The sequence below is a fragment of the Megalops cyprinoides genome, chromosome 6, assembly GCF_013368585.1.
Source record: "Megalops cyprinoides isolate fMegCyp1 chromosome 6, fMegCyp1.pri, whole genome shotgun sequence".
Lineage (NCBI taxonomy): Eukaryota > Metazoa > Chordata > Actinopteri > Elopiformes > Megalopidae > Megalops > Megalops cyprinoides.
In genome coordinates this window covers 19586344-19605257 of record NC_050588.1, presented here as the reverse complement: position 1 = coordinate 19605257, position 18914 = coordinate 19586344, and the positions used below count along the sequence as shown (strand labels likewise).

Sequence of the window (18914 nt, the reverse complement as noted above, 5' to 3'; positions counted from 1 at the left end):
TATTGATTGCATTGATGGGCAGGATTTAAACATGTTGCTGAGGGGTGATGGGGGCATTTGGCTGCAGTGGCTGGTGCTGTGATTGGCTCATTTCTGTTGTTCGTGTGCAAGGTCACTCTGGTGCTGTAAACGTGCATGGCCTGCAGATTCTGGTACCCAGTCCATGGTTTCCATGGCTCCCTGGCCACACCCTCAGCAACCTGTCCCGAGAGGCGCCGGGGGAAAGGCAGTGTATAGCGGTGGAGAGGAAGACTGGGTTTGATTCCTCCTTTAGAGTGTAACCCTTCCTGGGTTTAAAAAAAGATCCTGTCGCATTCCATTATAGTCAAAGGTGTCTGTGGAACTTTTTGTTATCGCCCAGCTTGATGTGATTTTTGTCTTGACTCTTGGCGCTTTCTACCACAGACACGTCAGCAGACCAGCCCAGGTGTACTTTGGCTTGGGAAGCAAGTAAGGCGGTTCCCTGCAAGAGGCCGGATGGGGGGGTTGTATTTTTCTCTCCTTTGTTGGGGACAGAGCTAGGCTGAAATCCTCCACCGGTGCGGTACTGCAAACTGCTGCTGCTGGCTGATAGCCTGGCAAAGACAGAGCAGCAGACTAGTTGAAAGGGCTAAACCACTTAGCAAAAAAAAAAAAAGAAGCAGAAACGAAAACAAAACAAAAACAAAACGCTTGCCCCGTGTAATTCAGCTCATTGTGAAGTCTGAGCAAACGGGAAATTGGAACATCTCTGTCTAGTGGAGCGAGTCCCCAAACGGCGCATCAGCAAGTGCTGTCAAAGCAGCAGAGAGTGTAAGCAGTAAACACTCATTAGAGGCCCCCGTTTTCCTCTGAGGCGGTGCAGCTGCAAACCCTCGTCACAGGCCGAGCTCCGCGGCCTCCTCCTTTTCTCTCTGTGCGCCGTGGAGATGGCAGGGGCTGCGGATCCCCCCCTGCGGCCCTGTTGGGTCCGCTGTGTGCGTCCACGTCCCTGCCTGAATCGCGCAAGGCAGTCGATCCCGGGGTGAGCCCCCATGCTGGTCCATGAGTATTGATGGATGCCTACCCCAGAGGAGCTCTGTTTCGCCTGGAGATGCCAGAAGACGGCGTGGTGGGGAGGAAGTCACATGTTGACTAACTGTTCAGTGTGCAAAGCAGCGTACGCTAAACTGCAGTGGTAGGCTAAGTGAGCTATTTTTAAAATGTGTGGGCGTGGAAGCCCTTCGTCAGACCGAGGGCCTGGTCCCTGGAAGGATGAAGCTTAATGGTTCCGTAGATGTCATGAACCGGTCAGCCACTCCGAAACCAGAAGAATCAGTGCTGCGATACCTGTGGTCTGCTCTCCTGGGGCTAGTGACCCAGCTCACTTTCTTAAGTCACTTTTACACAGACACCCTGCTTCAACCTGGGATTCGAAGCACATTTGCACCAGACTGTGAACCCAGTAATTTCCTGGTTTCCCCGTTCACACAGGGCCACCCCAAATCCAGATCTGCACATCAAAATGTGCCCAATAATCAGTAGAGATTCGTATGCCTTTCCTCCTCCCTTTTCCTCATAATTTCTCTTTTCGTGTTGACAGTTGTTGACAAATGGATCATTTTAAAGCTATCCGCATTACCAGACAATTTATGAGCTTGCCAAAACTGCAGTTTTGTTGGATTGATAGCTGGCTAGCTTGATAGATTCAATTTTTCCACTTTCAGGGCTTATGGAATGAGTTATCACAGCAGTTGCCTGCAGTGACATGCATACAGGACTCGGAAACAGAGACAGTTATGTTTATATTTCTGTCGCATTGTCTGCATTGTAAAATATGCACGTTTATGAGTTCGAAAACTGCAATAACCTTAATACACAATACTTAATACAGTTTCTTAATACACACTGTTCAGAGACATTTTTTATTTTATTTTCTGTGTCAGATGCTAATAGGAATGCAATCCCTTGCAAAATTCTCAGAAAGGAGTCAGATGATATCAGTATTTGCTCAAGAAGAGAGCTTTTCTGATGTCCCTCATGACAGGATCTGTGGGTGTAGAGGCAACCAACAATGGATGTATGTATGTCCAAAAGAGAGGAGTGCCCTTTGTGCAAATAATGAAGCCCGGGATTTCGTTGTACACTGAAGCAGGCACGCTGATACCCTTAACTGAGAGCATCACACAGTGCCAGATACACTATGGGCAGAGTGACGTGCGCAGTTGGGCTAAATTACCTGTTCTTATCATTGAGCTTCTTATGTTCTTGTGTTCATCCATCTTTAAGCGGGCAGTGCCCAGCGGGGGCTATCGGATGACCCCCTCCCAGGAGCGCATTATCTTCTACGGCTCACGAGGACGGAGCACTGGTGTGTGCTGCAGCGTGATTGGCTTGGCCTCCCCCCACCAGCCGTGCCCAGCGGGAGTGTAGAACAGTGGGCGTCTCCTGTAGCCTGCGCTGTGTCAGGCACTAAACAGGTGCTCTCTCAGGAGTGCATTACGCATTTATGACGCTCACCGCTATCTCTGTCTATAGAAGCCAAATGTGCCAGTGGTCAATCACTATTAGCGGTGAGGTGTACAGTAGACACACGTGCCAAAGACTGCAAGAGAAAGGCTCTTGTGGAAGCGAAATGGAGAGACCACTCTGCTGATACAGTTGGTAATGATGCCAACAGATATTATGCCTTAAATCAATATGGTGAATGCTCTTTTTGAGTCTCATAAGGCCATTAGCAGATAAAGTGGGCCCATAGGGAATAATGCAATTCCTTAAAAGCTTCCTGAAAACACTGATGGCATTGGTTTGTGTGTGTGTGTGTGCGCATGTGGGCGTGTGTGTGTTTGTGTGTAAATTCATGTCTGTGTGTACACATTTATGCGTGTCTGATTGCCTGTGTGTATGTGTGTATGCATGCATGCATGCATGTGCATGTATGTGCATGTATGTATGTGCACATGTGTGTATGTGAGTGAATTTTCCCGCTCTGTCCATGTGTAGTTGACCTAATCACCAATTCAGGATCAGTTGACCCAGCCCTTATTCTGACTACAGCTATCCAGTGAAACAACCTGAAGCTGATCCTGGATCAGTGCTTGAGTTCAGGATCTGCTCTCTGTCTCTTTATGCCTTGGGACTGTGCTGTTTAGCACATGTGAAAGGGAATCTCTCTCATGTGCTGGGCTGGAATCGTCCTGGGACAGAGCAGCAGTGGGTAAGGGGACAGGGATTGTGGAGGTAGTGGCCAGGGTGACAGCGGAGATAGGACAGTGGTAACGGTGGCTGGGGGGGGAGGTGGGGGTGCAGGTGGGACCCTTGCTGTTGCAGGGGAGCGCACTGCGGTGTCTGCTGCGTCGTGCCTCAGGCTGGCTGCGCTAACGAGGCGTGCTGCTGTGACGCGCTGCTGGGTGAGGATGACGGCGGCTCCGAGGATTTCCTCCCACACTCTCGGCAGGGAGGGACTCTGGGTCAAGAAGCATGTGCTGGGGGAGCTCTTTAACTCTCACTCACGTTGGCCAATGTTCGTTACACATCACTGCAGAACGGGGAGATTAATGACACCGCAGCTTACTGACAGGAGAGGCATGAAACAGATGCGTGTGTGTGTGTGTGTGTGTGCAAGTGTGTATGTGCACAAATGTGCTTGTCTGTGTGTCTGTGAGTATGTTTGTGTGTGTGTGTGTGTGTGTGTCCATCTGTCCGTCTGTCTGTCTGTGTATGTGCGAATTTGCTTGTCTGTGTGTCTTTGCATGTGTGTGTCTGTGTATGTGTGTGTCTGTGTGTGCGTGAAGCTACTTTGTGCCTGTCTATAAGCATGGTCTTTTGTGTATGTTTGATGGGTGTGTGAGCATACTTGTGCTTTGTCTAAGGCGTGTGTGGTCTTTTGTGCATGTGTGAGTGAGGATGTTAGCATGCATGTGCTTTGTGGAAGGGGTATATGCGATTTGTGTATGTGTGTGTGCACTCACATTTTGTCTCCACGCATGCCTGTGAGTCTGTGTGTGAGAGAGTTGGTGTGCAGTAAGCCAGTGTCAGGAGTGTTAGCTGTCTCTACCCTGGATTGGTGACATGATCAGCACTAATGATAGGAGCCGTGAGGAGCCTGCCGGTTTGGGTTGTGTCCTGAACCTGGAGAGATGAAGCACACTCTGTACCCTCTCTTGTATTTATGAGGGCAGTAGTGTTTGTGTCTGTGTAATCAGTGAAGCTCTGGGCTAGGGCAATACATTTCTTCAGAGGGCCTGAAGGATTAGACTCTGGATGTTATAGCACCAAAGGTATTTGTTATGGGGAGTTTTATGGTTGCATTGTCCCATAGCCCTGGGCAGAGAGTGTTTTCCAGAGAGAGTATAAAAAGCAGGAACACATGCATAAAAACTAGGAAATGCAAGTTACTGGAGAACAGTAACTCAGGTTCCAGTCATGGGCAGGACCAGAGTGCTTTAGTCTGGGTAGAGTCTATCAGGACCAGAGTGCTTTAGCCTGGGTAGAGTCTATCAGGGCCAGAGTGCAGACGTTGGGTGGCATCTATAAGGGCTAGAGGGTTTTATGCTGGAATTATGGCTCCTGCTTGCGACAGCACAGTGTGGCTTGTGGTTGGGGGGGTCACATGGAGGTGGCCACTCTGTCTCAAAGATGGCGGCAGTGTTAATGTAGTAATCCTCTCGGCCAAGAGCAACTAACACATACATGCACACTTACGCGTGCGTACTCTCGTCCACATAGGTACGGACACACAAGCACGCGCAGATACAAGAGGACATGCGCGCACGGACACGTGCACGCACACACTGATGTAATTGGCAGTGACATTGATGTGCGTAAGTGTGAAACGCAGCTCCCAGCTGTTTCAGAGTGGTGTGCATGAGGGAAAATAAGTGTCCTTCAGTTCTTCAGCTGTGGCCATGACAGCGGCAGGTGAAGCTCTTCTGTAGTTTCCGTTTTCAGCCCTCAGCCGACCATCAGAAATCCCATTTTCATCTGAGGTACTGAATTGTGCTGGTCAGGGTCACTCTCACCCAGCAGGCGAACCCTTACAAGAAGTATGAAAACATGAAAATGAAGTCTCCCTGGTCATTCCCGAATGGCACAGTGTCATTTCGGCTTCCCCTGGGACTTGAAGGCAAATTTAGCCAGGGAAGTAGAGAGAGTGTGCAGGGGGACAGGGCAAGAGGGGTGGGTGAACAGAGATAGAGAGAGGAGCAGGGGGACAGAGAAAGAGGGTTGGGGAGCCCGGAAAGGGGGACAGGAGAACAGAAGGAGAGGGGCAAAGGAACAGAGAGAGAGGCATGGGGGAACCAAGAGAGCGGGGCAGGAGAACAGAGAGAGAGGCAAGGGGGAACAAAGAGAGAGGGGCAGGAGAACAGAGAGAGAGGCCGGGGGAATGACGATGGGAGTGCTAGGTGTACCAGCAGAGCACGCAGCAGCACTCACTGCAGGGACAGTCTCTCCACTTCCTGATCAGTAGGTAATACAATAGAGCGACACGATTTTTCAGTCTGTGTTTGTTTGGCCTAGGGCTGGGCGATATAGCCATCGCGATACATCAAACAGCATTTTTTTTGCGCAATAATAGCTATCCCCGGCATGTGGCATTAGGTTTCTTCCCTTTAGTCATACCTGATGTGGGAGCACACCTCCAAAGTTCAGTGAAATGCTTCCAGAGCAGAAAAATATCACTTGAATCTATATGTTGGTTAACTTACCTATTAGCTTTGAAAGACACATAGCACATGATTTCACTCTTTACCTTTGTAGCCATGTGTTTCTGTCTACCACATGGAAGCAGCATAGTGCTGTTGCTGTGATATCAACATTGAATAGATACGAGTGGCGTTTTTTTCCCCTGGAAGCATTTCACATGGCCTCGGAAAACTGGAGGTGTGCTCCCACTTCAGGTATGACTAAAGGGAAAAAAATATGGGAAGAAACCTAACACCACATGCCGGGGATAGCTGTTATTGCGCTAAGAATAGCTATTCGATGTATTGCGACGGCTATATTGCACCAGCCCTAGTCTGGCCCATCTCTCCTCAGCAGACAGCCCCGCTTACTGAAAAATACGCCGCTGTTACGTAATGCTGGAGTGAACTGGGGCTGTGGGAGGCTCGCTGGGCGCGGTGGCGCTGTGGAGAGGAGCGGTGGAGGCTGAGCGCTGGCTGTGGACCCGGCTCATCAGCTCGGAGGTTCCCGCGGTCTCCTCCGCCTCGGCAGGCAGCGCTGATCCCGGTGCAGCCCCTCCCAGCCCCGCGGCTGCCGCCGCTGCCGCTGTCAGAGTGCTACCTGCGCAGCACCCTCTGGCTCTGCTCACTCGCTCTGTCTCTCTCCGCCTCTTTCATTTCCTCTCCGTCTCCCTCCCTCTTTTCCTCTCTCTGTCCCTCTCTGTTATTCCCTCTCTCTCTCATTCTCTCTTCTGTTGGCACGGCAGACAGGCATTCCTGTTATCAAAGCAAGAGCATTGTCAACAAGTGGAGGAATAATGATACAATTACATAGCATTTTTGAATAATATAGGTCATTTTAAATAAATAAGTAAAAGAAAATAAGATAATCAGATAAGTCTGATAATCAGGATATCTCTCTTAGGTTCTGTCTCATTGTCGCGTCTTTTTTAAGTTCAGAGGCAGAGGTTGTAAAAGCTAAATGAATTCATTTTGCTGTAGGAAGCCGACTGGGGGGCTGGGGACTAAACTCAGCTGCCAGCTCTAACCCCTTCTTTTCTCCTGTCTACCACTCATTTTCCAGGTCCCCGAGGAGTCACGCTCAGAATAATAACTGCTGTAGCCGGTCTGACCCGATCATTACAGGCGCTGGGGAGAGTGCGTTAGGCTCCATGTGGCCAGGACTCGCTGTGTGGCAGTGAATTGGGTCAGGAGTCAGAGCGACACGCCTGCAATGGAAATGCATAAAGTGCTTTTGTGTCACCGCATGCAGTGATTTAATGTGCCTGTATATTAATGGATTTATTGTGTACCATGTGAGAGGGTTTTGTCTGCTCGTCGTCATTCAGATAGCTTCTGCTCAAGCTACAGTAGCGTTCGTCGTATTTCCTCTGGGTTCTGAGGTTTGAGATTTTGTTCTGTTCAGTTTGTGGTTGAATTTTTCCTCTCTCTGAAAGGACACCATAATGTTAATGGGAGGCTGTGCAAATGAAATATATATACAACTTTGAAGTATAGTTTGCTATTCTAATGAATTCATGTGTGTAGCATTCTAAAATCAACTGTCACAGAAGTGTTACAGAAAAGCAGTACAAAGTTTTAACTACCATCCATGAAGGCAATATGTTAAAATAGTTCAATAATGTTCAGACAACACAGAAAAATAAAACAGCTGCAGGACTGAGAACAGGACAGATATTGACATTTAGAGATGTTTGCAGGATAATGGATTGTAGACTAGATGGTGAGCTGGTCTGTTGTCATGCTCCCATTTTGTGAGATTTGTTCTTGAGGGGACAAATAAAAAAAAGAAAAAATCCAAATTTGTGTAAGTCACCCTGTGCCAGGCTGAGTGCCAGATATGTAATAATAATAATTATGCCAGTGATAATAATGATACATGTTCAGAGATTAGTTCATCCCTGCTGATACAGTTTGGCTGACAGAATGCTCCAGATTCACTGTTTCACAGCTGAAATATCTCTGTCACTAAGCAATCACATTTATGATCTGAAAACCCTCCAGCTGGTTGTCTGTCCGATCTGTCCGTTTCGCTGTCTCTCTGTCTGTGTCTGTTAGTCCATCTGTCTGTCGTCGTGCCTGCTTCTGTGTTTGTATGTCTGTCTGTTAGTCAGTCTGGGTGTGTGTCTAACTGTCAGTGCCTTTCTGTCTATTGATACGTTAGTCTGTTTGTGTGTATCCATCCGCCCAACTGTGTGTGTGTGTGTCAGTGTTTGCTCAGTGCTTGTTTAGAGGTTATAGGGCTAACATTACAGGTTATGATTATGATTATGTGACAGTAGAGAGAATGTTGATTCGGGAAGGGAGACAGATCCTTGGAAGCAGAATATTTGTTTTTCTTTTTTTTCCCCTCCAGAGTATTACTCAGCACAGCTGATCTGGATTTAGGCAGGAGTGGAAGCGGATTTTCCCACCATAAGAACTTCCTACACTAGATCTGTTGCTGCTCGGTGTTTTTATGTAATTGGTTTGTGTTTATTTGTGTCCAATCATATCAGTGCCCAGGTGAGAGGGCAGGACTGCTACAGCTGCAGCCGATTGGCCACTGGCCAGCCTCCCCTCATCCTGTGCTGATATCCATATGAATGTATTCACACAGGAAGCCTGGACATTCACACTGTGGGTTTCTACAGATTCCTGCAAATGGAGACACCCAGGAATACTGTAATGTACCGATTGCAGAGTCTTACATTCGAAGGGGATCTGTTCCTGACACTGAACAACCACGTTTTAAGCATTAAAAACGATGCACTAATGCGGTAAATAATTGATTTATGTTTGTGTAATGCTGTAAATGGCTGCGACATGTAAAATAAATTTATCACTGGCTTTTATCTTAGCTTTTGCACACTGTTGCGTCACTGTAGTCGGAGAGAGCTGGTCACGAGACAGGCAGCGGTCACAAGGGCGAGGGGGTTGGGATGACTGTTGTAGAGGATGCTGGGGAAGCACCAGCACAGAAACGATAGGCTGGTGCATCACCTGCCGGTTGAGAGCGGGCAGGGTGTGGCTTTGCCTGGGCACCGCGTGGCACAGCGTCCTCTCCTAAGAAGCCATGCCAGTCTCTCGTTGCCGTGTCTGTAAAGTCCGGGATTATACGCTGTCTGCTGTGCGGCTGGGACAGGCCTGGGGTGCGTTCCGGCGACCGGGAGGGCCGTTTCTGCGGCGGTAATTACTTGTTCAGACACACAGGAGCCGGAGGAGCGGGCGAATGAGAAGGGATTTACGCTCATCTCGGCCTGTATGTTCTCCGTGCAGCCGAGAGCGCCGGCCAGACGTCAGAGTGACCTTTCCGAAAGAGCTAATCTACATTGATCAGATTCTGCCCCAGACCTGCCGCTGCTCACCGCCTCCAAACTCCCAGGGCGCCGCTTGGACACGGTGAGGACACAGCAGCTCGTGTTATTGACTAAAAAAAAGATCAGTAATCAATAAGTTGTACCGCTGCCGCTTGCGTAAGGTGTCAGAGAGCCTCTGAAATCATTTAGGCCAGCGCGCTGGGTCCTCCGTGTGCTTCAGACAAGCGAGGCAGCAGCTGTTTTGTTATTTGTTGCTGTAGGGTGAGAGTAACCCCCGCGTCCTCTGTGCGTGTATGTGTGCGCGGGTGCATTTATATGTGTGTATTTGGGGTTGAGCATGTCTGTGGGTGTACGTCTGTGTGTGTGTGTGTGTGTGTGTGTGTGTGTGTGTGTGTGTGTGTGTTTGGGGGGGTGGTTGAGTACACTCCTGTCCTAAGTATGTTTGCGGTGTTGTGTGATTGTATGAATCATTGTGTCTGTTGTTTGAATCATGGTCTGCATTTGTCTTTTCTGATTGAGATGAAAGTGTTCATTGTATCCTCAGTTTCCTCAGATCTGAAACCCACTGGCAATCTTGACAGTATTTAGAATGAAACAGACGTATTTTTTGCTGTGGACCTCTTCCTGTCCCCCCCGGTCCATCAGATGCAGGTGTCCATGGCAACAGGAGTGTGTGTGTGTGTGTGTTTGTGTGTGGAGGGGGGGCTTGCTGCTTGTGTTTCTCTGAGGATGTGCATCATGACTGAAAAAACAAATTAACCAAATGTCAGGCTTTTGTTTCTGCTGGCTTTTCCCCTCTCAGCTTGCTGAAATGCTGAACAGTTTAAAAAACATTTTTCTGTGGTCAGTGTCTGTCCCAGACCCGGCAGCTCTCACTTCCTGGTTCCCAGGTTCTCGGCCCCAAGTGGGGGAGAGGCCTCACTGTGTCCCGTGTCTCCTGACGCGACACACTGAATGACAACTGCATCTCTACTCAGCAGTAAACATTGGGAAAGATGGTGTGTTGTCCAGGGGGTGTAAGATTTGGATGTCGTCCGTCATTAGTGGGAGAAGAGCTGAGCTGGCGGTTACAAAAACGCACAGCATGGTCTCTGGGCTCTGGATCCCTGGTATTAGGTGCTACAGAACTTTCCAGAGGTCAAAGGTCAAGGGCTGTGCAGGTTCAGCACTGAGTTAAAGTTGTCTGATGGATGCATGCTCAACTATCTCTCTCTCTCACTCTCCCTCTGCAGACGATGGATGAGCTTCAGGATGTGCAGCTGACTGAGATCAAGCCCCTGCTGACCAACAAGGTGAGACGACCTCACAGGCAGCTCTACTGAGAGCAACATTCACCATAGGAATATGGTTTTAGATACATAGACACCAATTAGATGAACGTGACCGTAGACATACACTATGGAGAGGAAAAAAAAAACATGCTGTACAGAGGAGTATTAGCATAGAGATACACTACAGAAAAGAGCATAAAGACAAACAGGAAAGGGGGCATTTAGAAATGCTGCAGAGATGTAAAGTGAGAAATACTTCATATAGAGTCCAGGATGTGTTGTATATGTACAGAGCTCTACAGGAGAGTTAGGGCAGTGTTTATTTTTCCGGTGACAGTTTACAGTGGATGAGAGGAGTTCAGGAATACCCTCCCTCCATCTCTCTGTCTGTCTTTTGGACCAGATATACATTTCCCCTTCTTCCCCTTTACTCTGTCTCTCTTGCTCTCTCTCTCTCTCTCTCTCTCTCTCTCTCTCTCTCTGTGTTTTCTTTCTCACTCTCTCTGTCTGAGTGTATCGATCGACCCAAGACTCCCTGAACTCTGCTGTGTCGGTGGTTACCCATGGAAACGGCCCTCTGGCTGTGACAGGGCCAGGGCGGTGGGAGAGAGAGTGAGGGAGAGGTGTATGAGTGAGGGACAGATAGAGGAAAGGTGTATGTGTGAGAGACAGAGAGAGGAGAGGTGTATGTGTGAGGGAGAGAGAGAGGAGAGGTGTATGTGTGAGGGAGAGAGAGAGGAGAGGGGGATGTGTGAGGGAGAGAGAGAGGAGAGGGGGATGTGTGAGGGAGAGATAGAGGAGAGGTGTATGTGTGAGGGAGAGAGAGAGGAGAGGGGGATGTGTGAGGGACAGAGAGGGGAAAGGTGTATGTGTGAGGGAGAGATAGAGGAGAGGGGGATGTGTGAGGAAGAGATAGAGGAGAGGGGGATGTATGAGGAAGAGATGGATGAGGGGGAATGAGTGACAGAGAGGTAGAGGAGAGGGGGTGGGGGGGTAGAGAAGGGGTTGAGTAGGGAGAGATAGAGTAGAGGGGAGTGAGTGAGGGAGAGGTAGAGGAGAGCAGGATGAGTGAGGGAGAGATAGAGGAGCGTAGGATGAGTGAGGTAGAGATAGAGGAGAGCAGGATGAGTGAGGGAGAGATAGAGGAGAGCAGGATGAGTGAGGGAGAGATAGAGGAGAGCAGGATGAATGAGGGAGAGGCGGAGGACAGCAGGATGAGTGAGGGAGAGGGAGGAGCGCAGGATGAGCGCAGAGGGAGAGGGAGGAGCGCAGGATGAGTGAGGGAGAGGTGGAGGACAGCAGGATGAGTGAGGGAGAGGGAGGAGCGCAGGATGAGTGAGGGAGAGGTGGAGGACAGCAGGATGAGTGAGGGAGAGGGAGGAGCGCAGGATGAGTGAGGGAGAGGTGGAGGACAGCAGGATGAGTGAGGGAGAGGGAGGAGCGCAGGATGAGTCTGGGGCAGATGGTGTGATGCAGGGTGAGACTGTAGCTGTTGTGATCCCTGGTGTAACACTGTGCAGCACTGGGCAGCGGCTTTGTGATGAGAGACAGGATGTGGGCCAGGGGATTACGCTCAGTATCCAGGGTTTCAGCGCCGCCAGATGCAGGGGTGACCCACAGTGACCCGGGCCGGGATGCGGGCGATGCCTCTCTCTCTTTGTCTTTCCATCAGCACTCTGTCCATCTGCCTGAATTATTGATGTCTGGGCAAGGGGGGTAATGGAGGAAGAGAATGAAGTGCTAGAGAGAGAGAGAGAGAGAGAGAGAGAGAGCGAGGGAGAGAGAGAGATTGAGGTACCTATGCTCAGAGTTGAAAGGGGAAAGTGGCTTAGACTTTTTCAAATACTCCATTTTTAATACTCTAAGACAGACAAAGACGGAGAAGGAGGGATGAAGGGAGGGATAGATAAAGAGTGAGAGAACACAGAATCTGAGAGAAATGGAGGAAGCAGGAAAAAGCTTGAGAATGAGACACCACAACAGAGAGAGAGAGCAATGGAGAGAGGAACAGAACAGAGAGAGTTAAGAAATACTAGGTAAGTGCCAAAACTATGAATATGATAGCTCAAGTTTATTTATTCAATTTGTTCAGAAAGCAAAGAATAATTCATTACTTAAGTGTCTGTGGGATGGGGCAGATGGGCGAGTTTCAGTCTGACTTTTATGGACTTGGAGCAGTTTTTGCATTTATTTGAAGTTGAGAGAGAAAGAAAGAAAGAGTGAGAGATACAGGGGGAGAGAGGTTGATCCCAGATTCTTCCCTCAGTCCTTAAACAGCCTTTTTATTTTTAAAGAAATTATAAGCGCTCACAATCAAGCATCAAAATGGATGAGTCGTGTGTTTATCTCTGTTTTTTAATACCACATTCAGTCTGTTTTTCTGGCCACTACTTTGGCATAATCAAGGTGGAAATGTAAGCATAGCTTCCCCCGTCGTCCTCTGCAAACGTGTGGCGTCAGAAGTGGAAGCTGGTGCGCTTGTGTTAGGAGACCCTGCTGTCGCTCCCTGTGGCACAGTGTTGCGTCTCTGCTGGAATTGCCCCCAGTTTGCAGAGCCTTACATCTGTGGCTCCTGTTCTAAAGAGGGTTGGAGGAGCAGGCAGCAGAATGGTTGCGATGCCACACAGCGGTATTGAGCGGTCTGTTTAAGGCATGAAAAGCAGTGGTTGGTCTGCTCAGTGCAGGGAGCTCAAGGTTCTCCCTGGACTGTTTCTCCACCTTGTGGCAGCTTTGGTTAACTGCATGCCAAGAGCAGGAGGAACGGTCGCGCAAGAGAGGATGTGGTAAGATGAGAGAGAGATAAAGGGAAACAGAGAAAGAAGGAGCAGTGAAGAGAAAGAGACAGCATGTAGGGCCGAATCGGGACAATGTCAGTCTCCCTCTCACTCTTTCTCTCTCTCTAGAGATTTGGAGTTTGGCTCTGTATTTGTATTATACCCCTAATAGAGGTATTGTATATGATATTAAGTGAGGTGAGGTGTACAGCTAAAAGCAGTGTCACATACTTTTGATATTAATGCCTGTTCAGAAAACATATTACCAAAGCTATTACTCTTCTTCTTTTCTTTTTCTTTTTCTTCTTCTTTTTTCTTCTTCTTCTTATTATTATTACTCTGATTCATTGTTAATAGTAATAAAAGGCATTGTGGAACAAGCTTATGTTGGTGCCTCCTTTTCCTGAAATCATCAAAATGCAGCTTCCTGGTTCTGTTTTGAAGGAGGTTCAAATTGTTGTTAAAATGTTCTGCTGCATTGAGGAGCAGTTGGCGAACACGTTACTGACTGGGTTCATGGTCTCTCTCTGTTTTTGTGCAGAATGCTCGGAACTTCCAGGACTTTGACTGCCAGGTGAGTGCTGAGAGGCTGTTTCAAGTCAGGTGCTGCTAGACTTGGGGAGGGAATGAGCCGAGACCAGGACTCATGCAGGTGGAAAATCATGGGAGAATCAAATGGAGATTTCACTAACGCTGTTCTTACTGACGGAGATCTTCCTGATACAGAAGTCTTACCAGCACAGGTCATACTTGCAGACAGAAATCTTTGCATTCTAATAAAGAAAAAAATAACTGTGACAGGAAAAATAACCCTGCAGTGACTGTGCTAATACCCACAATCCTCCTCATCAGAAGTGCCCATCTGCTTCATTCACTGATACCTAAAGCTCCCAGGGGTAATGCTGGCCCTGACTTTCCGATTACTTGACGCTGCCTTTGTGTGAGATGTGTTCTTCACTGATGTTCTTTTGGTTGTTCGAATGTTGTGATGTCAGGGGCAAGGCTTTCAAAGCCTCCAGTTACACCCAGAAATGTGTGAAAAGTTCCTCCCAGGTGGGGCTATCTCTGACTTTTTCCCTGTATTCCTTGTTTTGATTGCTCGCCCAGTCCATGGACTGTTCTTGGTTGAGCGTCTTCTTAAAAATCTCTGGCAGCTGTGTGAAACAGAACTAGCTTTAGGCATCCTGAGTCATCGGCAAGCAGTGTGAAAGGCATTTCAGTAGCATCTTTCCTACAGCTCAGCTGTTCTATTTTACCTGATAACCTTGAGCCTTTCCCCTTGCTGAATGAATTTTCTTTAAAGGGGTCTGACAGCAGAAGCTGGAGAGTTTTAATTCTGATGCAAAATTATAATTTAATATTCTATAATCTCTCCTATTAAATGTTGTCCCTTGAAATAAACTGCAGTTATCAGTGAATGTCTTTTATCTAGTTTGAGCTGGAAACTAATCCTTAAACATGTTTTTAAATGCATTTATTTATTGGTTCACATACAACAAGACATTTATACATTGCTATAAAAACAGATATAGCCAAGGCTAGTTTCCTACACCAATTCCCAAGACAGGCAATCAGATGGTATGTGGTAAAGAGTATATAAATAAGCATTTACACTGGGGTCCAAAATTATTGGGACACTCACTTTTTCACCACATCATAAATTAGGTTCGAGTGATAAAACTAATAGCTACATGGACACATCCACGCTTAACCACAAAATGCCACCCTTACAAGGCTGCTTGATATATGCACAGCGTAGCCCCCAAGTTGCCCTTGAAAGGGTTAATAACCTCGTGCTTCACTGCCAGGCATGTGCTCAGCCTGAGCTAAATATAGCTGCAGCAGGTAGGCGTGTGAGCGCGCTGCTCTAATGACACCACTGTCCTCCAGGGGTGGCAAGCAGGCCTCTCTGGCAGCAGACAGTGTCATGTGACAGGAGAACATTTGGTGATAGTCCCCAGTAGGAACACAAGAGATCTCCTCCCCTCTCATTCCAAACTGCGGTGATGTCATAGGCACTGCCTCAGTGATGTCACTGGCACTGCTGTAAGTGCTCATTGATTGTCAGGAAGAGGACAGGAGCTGGGGGTGTGGGGGGGTTACTCCTCAAGACGGCCATCTCTGCCAGGGTCACCTTCACATCACCTGATGTTCTGCCAGTTTGTGCTGCTGTAAGTGCAGGTCTGCCAACCAGAGTGAGGCTTAGCGATGCAGGCTTTGGTCCTGGAAGCGAGGTTAATTTGACACTGAAGGAGATGGGCTTTTCTTTTTTCTCTCATATTGATGGATTATTCTAAACTATGTTTGTCCAGGAGAGGGCAGTATAAGCACATGTTTGAGTCCCCACATCACAAGCTGTTGAAGCTGATATATGGAGTGCCCAAGATGGAGTCTTTTTTATGATAAGTATGTATAGGGAATCATTTATTTTAGTGAATCGTGTAAATGCCATTCTTGTAATATAATCGCAGTGTGGGAAACAGTGCCACAATAAGTGCCTTCATAAGGCAAACAAGCATAAAGTATACTACTATATGCTGTACTGTGGCAGAGTGGTAAAGAGCAGGGCTTGTAAGCAAACGGTTGCTGGTTCAGTTCCATGCTGATGCACTGCTATTGTGCACATGGGTAAGATACTTAACCCACAGCTGCCTCAGTTAATATCCAGCTGTATAAATGGATAAAATTGTGAGTTGCTGCTAAATGACATGATAATGTAATATAACTGCTATTGAGATTTTTAGCAGGCTTCTATTGCTGCAGTTTTGACCATTGAGCTTTGTCCACAGTAAAGACCTGTTCTGTCATTGGGCTTTAGCCTCTAATGCATTTATGTGTAATCATGTTTTACCACAACCTTTTACTGTACTTTTAGGAGGGGGAATAAGGTGTAATGTGAATGCGTAAGTTCTCAGCTGACTTTAAGTATAGAAGAAATCTGTTGTGTTCTCCTTGTTTGGGTTAATGTGAAGCCATGTGGACGTCCCTGTTGACCTGATCCGGCGATGCTGCTGGATTTCTCTTCCATTGATAGTGGACCTCTGGGTGGGACTGTAGGCATTGCTGTAGGTAGAGCTCTGAGTAGAGATGAAGCCATGCTATTAGACAGGGCTAAGGGCAGAGCCCATGGTAGGGTTGTGGGCAGAGCTGTGGGCAGAGTACTGGTTATGAATGTGGCTGGAGCTCCGGGTAGGATTAATTCTAGCTTTGAGCCACAATCATCCTGTTGCAACCAGGCTGTGTTTAATGGACAGAGAGGCTACGCTGCTGATTTTCTGTTTCCCCTCATCGCTTACCTTCAGCTCACAGATGTTCTCTTGCTGCTTACCTCAGCTGCTTTACCTCAACAGTTACAGGATGCATACAGGGTCGGGGGGGGGGGGGTGGGGACGGTGGTAGTGGGGGGCTGGACTGGATGCTGCCTGTCAGGTAGCTAATCAGAGACTCCCCGCTGCTGACGACCAATTGGATGAGCTGATTTTAATGAGGGCGCTGGTGTCCAGCGGAGTTTGAGTCCCAGGGCTTGCGTGTGGACGGCCATGTTGTTGTTGCGCTGTCCTGCCATTGCACGTGGAGTAATTCAGGGAACATGTGAATCCGGGAGCATCGTGGCAGACTGACGTTCATTATCATTCTCGTGTCCATCGTCATCACTTTTATTATAATCAGAATCATAACCTTTATCGACATTAGAATCGTCATTGTAATAATCATCGTTATCTGTGCTATCATCTTAATCATTACCTGTGTCATCATTATAATCATAATTACCGTCATAGCAATCATTATCACCTTTGTTATCATCAGCATCATTATCTTTATCGTCATTATAATCATAATTACCATCATAGTTACCCGCTTTGTTGTCATCTTAATCATCATCGTCATCACCATTGGTATCATCATCATCATGTTATGCTATGCTACTTATGCTTAGCAAATGCTACTATCCATGTTGACTCATAGATGCAGGCATATCATCTACAAATAGTTTTTTACCTAATTAGTTTGGGTTAAGTATCTGGCTCAAGGGTACAACATTGTCCAGCGTGGGAATGGAACCAGCACTCTGGATTACACGCCCTGCTCCTAACCCGCTCCTGTGGACCTCAGGCAGCAGGATGTTTTTGACGGGCTGCCTGACATCAGACCACATCAAAAGCTTTTTCCATTAGAGTACTAATGGCACGCCGTTCGATGACAGATATGGACTGAGCCCAGTAAGTCATAAGGAGAGCAGCTGATAAACTACAGACACGCACATTAAAATTGTATTTCACCATTTCTCCCGAAGCGCCTGGGAGCTATTTTTATTTATTTAATTTTTTTTTTCTGGTGACGCACTGCATTCTGACGCAGAGGAGAGTGACTCACAGAGACGGAGTTTTCCACTGTCATCGTCCCTGCTCGTTCGAGAGAAAAGGAGGCCGTGGCTGTGACTCTGCTCCAAGGCCATCACCATAAACCTCAGCAGCCCCCTGATAACATTGCTGAACTTCACAGCGAGTCACAGCAGCTTTCTGTGTGTTATTCATGCACCTCAGTGAGAAGGTGGGAGGTAGCGCTACATGTGAGGATGTGATGCGTTCACTATGTTACTATGGCTCAATACTGTGTGTTCATGCGGGATAAGTTTGTGCAGTGAACAGTACGTGTGTGTGTGTGCGTGCGCGTGCGTGCGTGTGCGTGCGTGTGTGTGCGTGCGTGCATGTGCGTGTGTGTGCGTGTGTGTGCGTGTGTGCACATGTCTGTGTATATGTCCCTAGGGGATGACAGATGGGGCGTGCAGATTCCCAGAATGCATTGCTTGTAAACAGACATGAAAAGAGGAGTTATATGGTGATGGCGTCCCCATTTTCCCCATTTTTCCCCCATTTTCCAGCCCAGACACAAGGGTGACAGGGCCTTTCTGTAGGTGTGGGAGGACCACTCCTTCAAAGCTTCTCTGAAAAAGGGATAAGATTTGGAATGGATAATTGTATGTGTGTGTGAGCGTGTGTGTGTGTGTGTGAGCACGTGAGTGTGTGTGTGTGTGTGTGTATGTGAGCGTGTATGTGTGTGTGTGTGTGTGTGTGTGAGTGTGTGTGTGTGAGTGAGTGAGCATGTGCTTGCCTTGGTCTGTTTTTTCCTAGCTCACCACAGGGTATGCTTCTCTGCTTATGCTAAGGCATCGCTGCTAATCATAGTTTAGGCATTACTGATGGAATGAATAATGAAGTGCTATATTTGCGTGTTCCTAAAAACAGGATTGAAAGCCTACACAGTGTCTTTGCACAGCGTGTGGGAGTTAAATGCTGATTTAATGTGTTTCTCCAAAACGCAGCTGTGATTACTCACACCCAATTTTCAGCCGTGTCCATAGCATATAAAGATTTAACGCCAACATGGGTTTGCTCCTGAAATGTAACTCTGTTCTGTTCGGCTGTAAGCTGTGAAAGCATTTATGCTTACTTACATGTAACCAGAAGGCAGCAGGACCAATTCCCAGGTGGGCCGCTGCCCTTGCACCTTTCGGTTTATAATAGTCTTCTTGTGCCATGGAGTCTGCTAAAGTAATTCAGTGTAATGGATGAGAATCACAGTGAAGCAAAATGAATCCATAGCTGATCTGTAACCGTAACCTAGATCAGAGAGCTGCGGCCTTAGCCTTACAAGGTCATTGCCTTGAGGCCATCACTGTGACAGTATGAGGTCATCGCTGAGAGGTTGTTGTCGGGAAGTTGTTAGCAAATGTGAACTGATGCAGTCTTGTGATAGGTTGTGCATTCTGACCAATCCAGAGACAAAAGATCAGTATTATTTTCAAGCCAGCGCCCTGAGGTATTATAGTGCAGTATAACAGTTCCAAGATCAGCCAGCCAAATCACTCTTCTGTCCCCATCCATTTTTCTTACACAGGCTGGAAATGCTCAAAAGCCAATGCTCAAA

At 47.7% G+C, this 18914-nt stretch overlaps 1 protein-coding gene across 3 annotated transcripts in view; it reads left to right on the top strand.

Moving 5' to 3' along the window:
• LOC118778754 (protein NDRG3-like) overlaps window positions 1-18914 on the top strand; it is a 42083-nt gene that overhangs the window by 4994 nt on the left and 18175 nt on the right. For 2 of the 3 annotated variants that reach the window (XM_036530444.1, XM_036530442.1), the window contains exons 2-3: window positions 10174-10233; window positions 13528-13560. In XM_036530444.1, coding sequence (XP_036386337.1) covers window positions 10177-10233; window positions 13528-13560 — 90 coding nt within the window. In that variant the 5' untranslated portion in view covers window positions 10174-10176. Of the gene's footprint in view, window positions 1-8900; window positions 9024-10173; window positions 10234-13527; window positions 13561-18914 lie in introns of all 3 variants that reach the window. The other variant, XM_036530443.1, reaches the window with a different exon arrangement.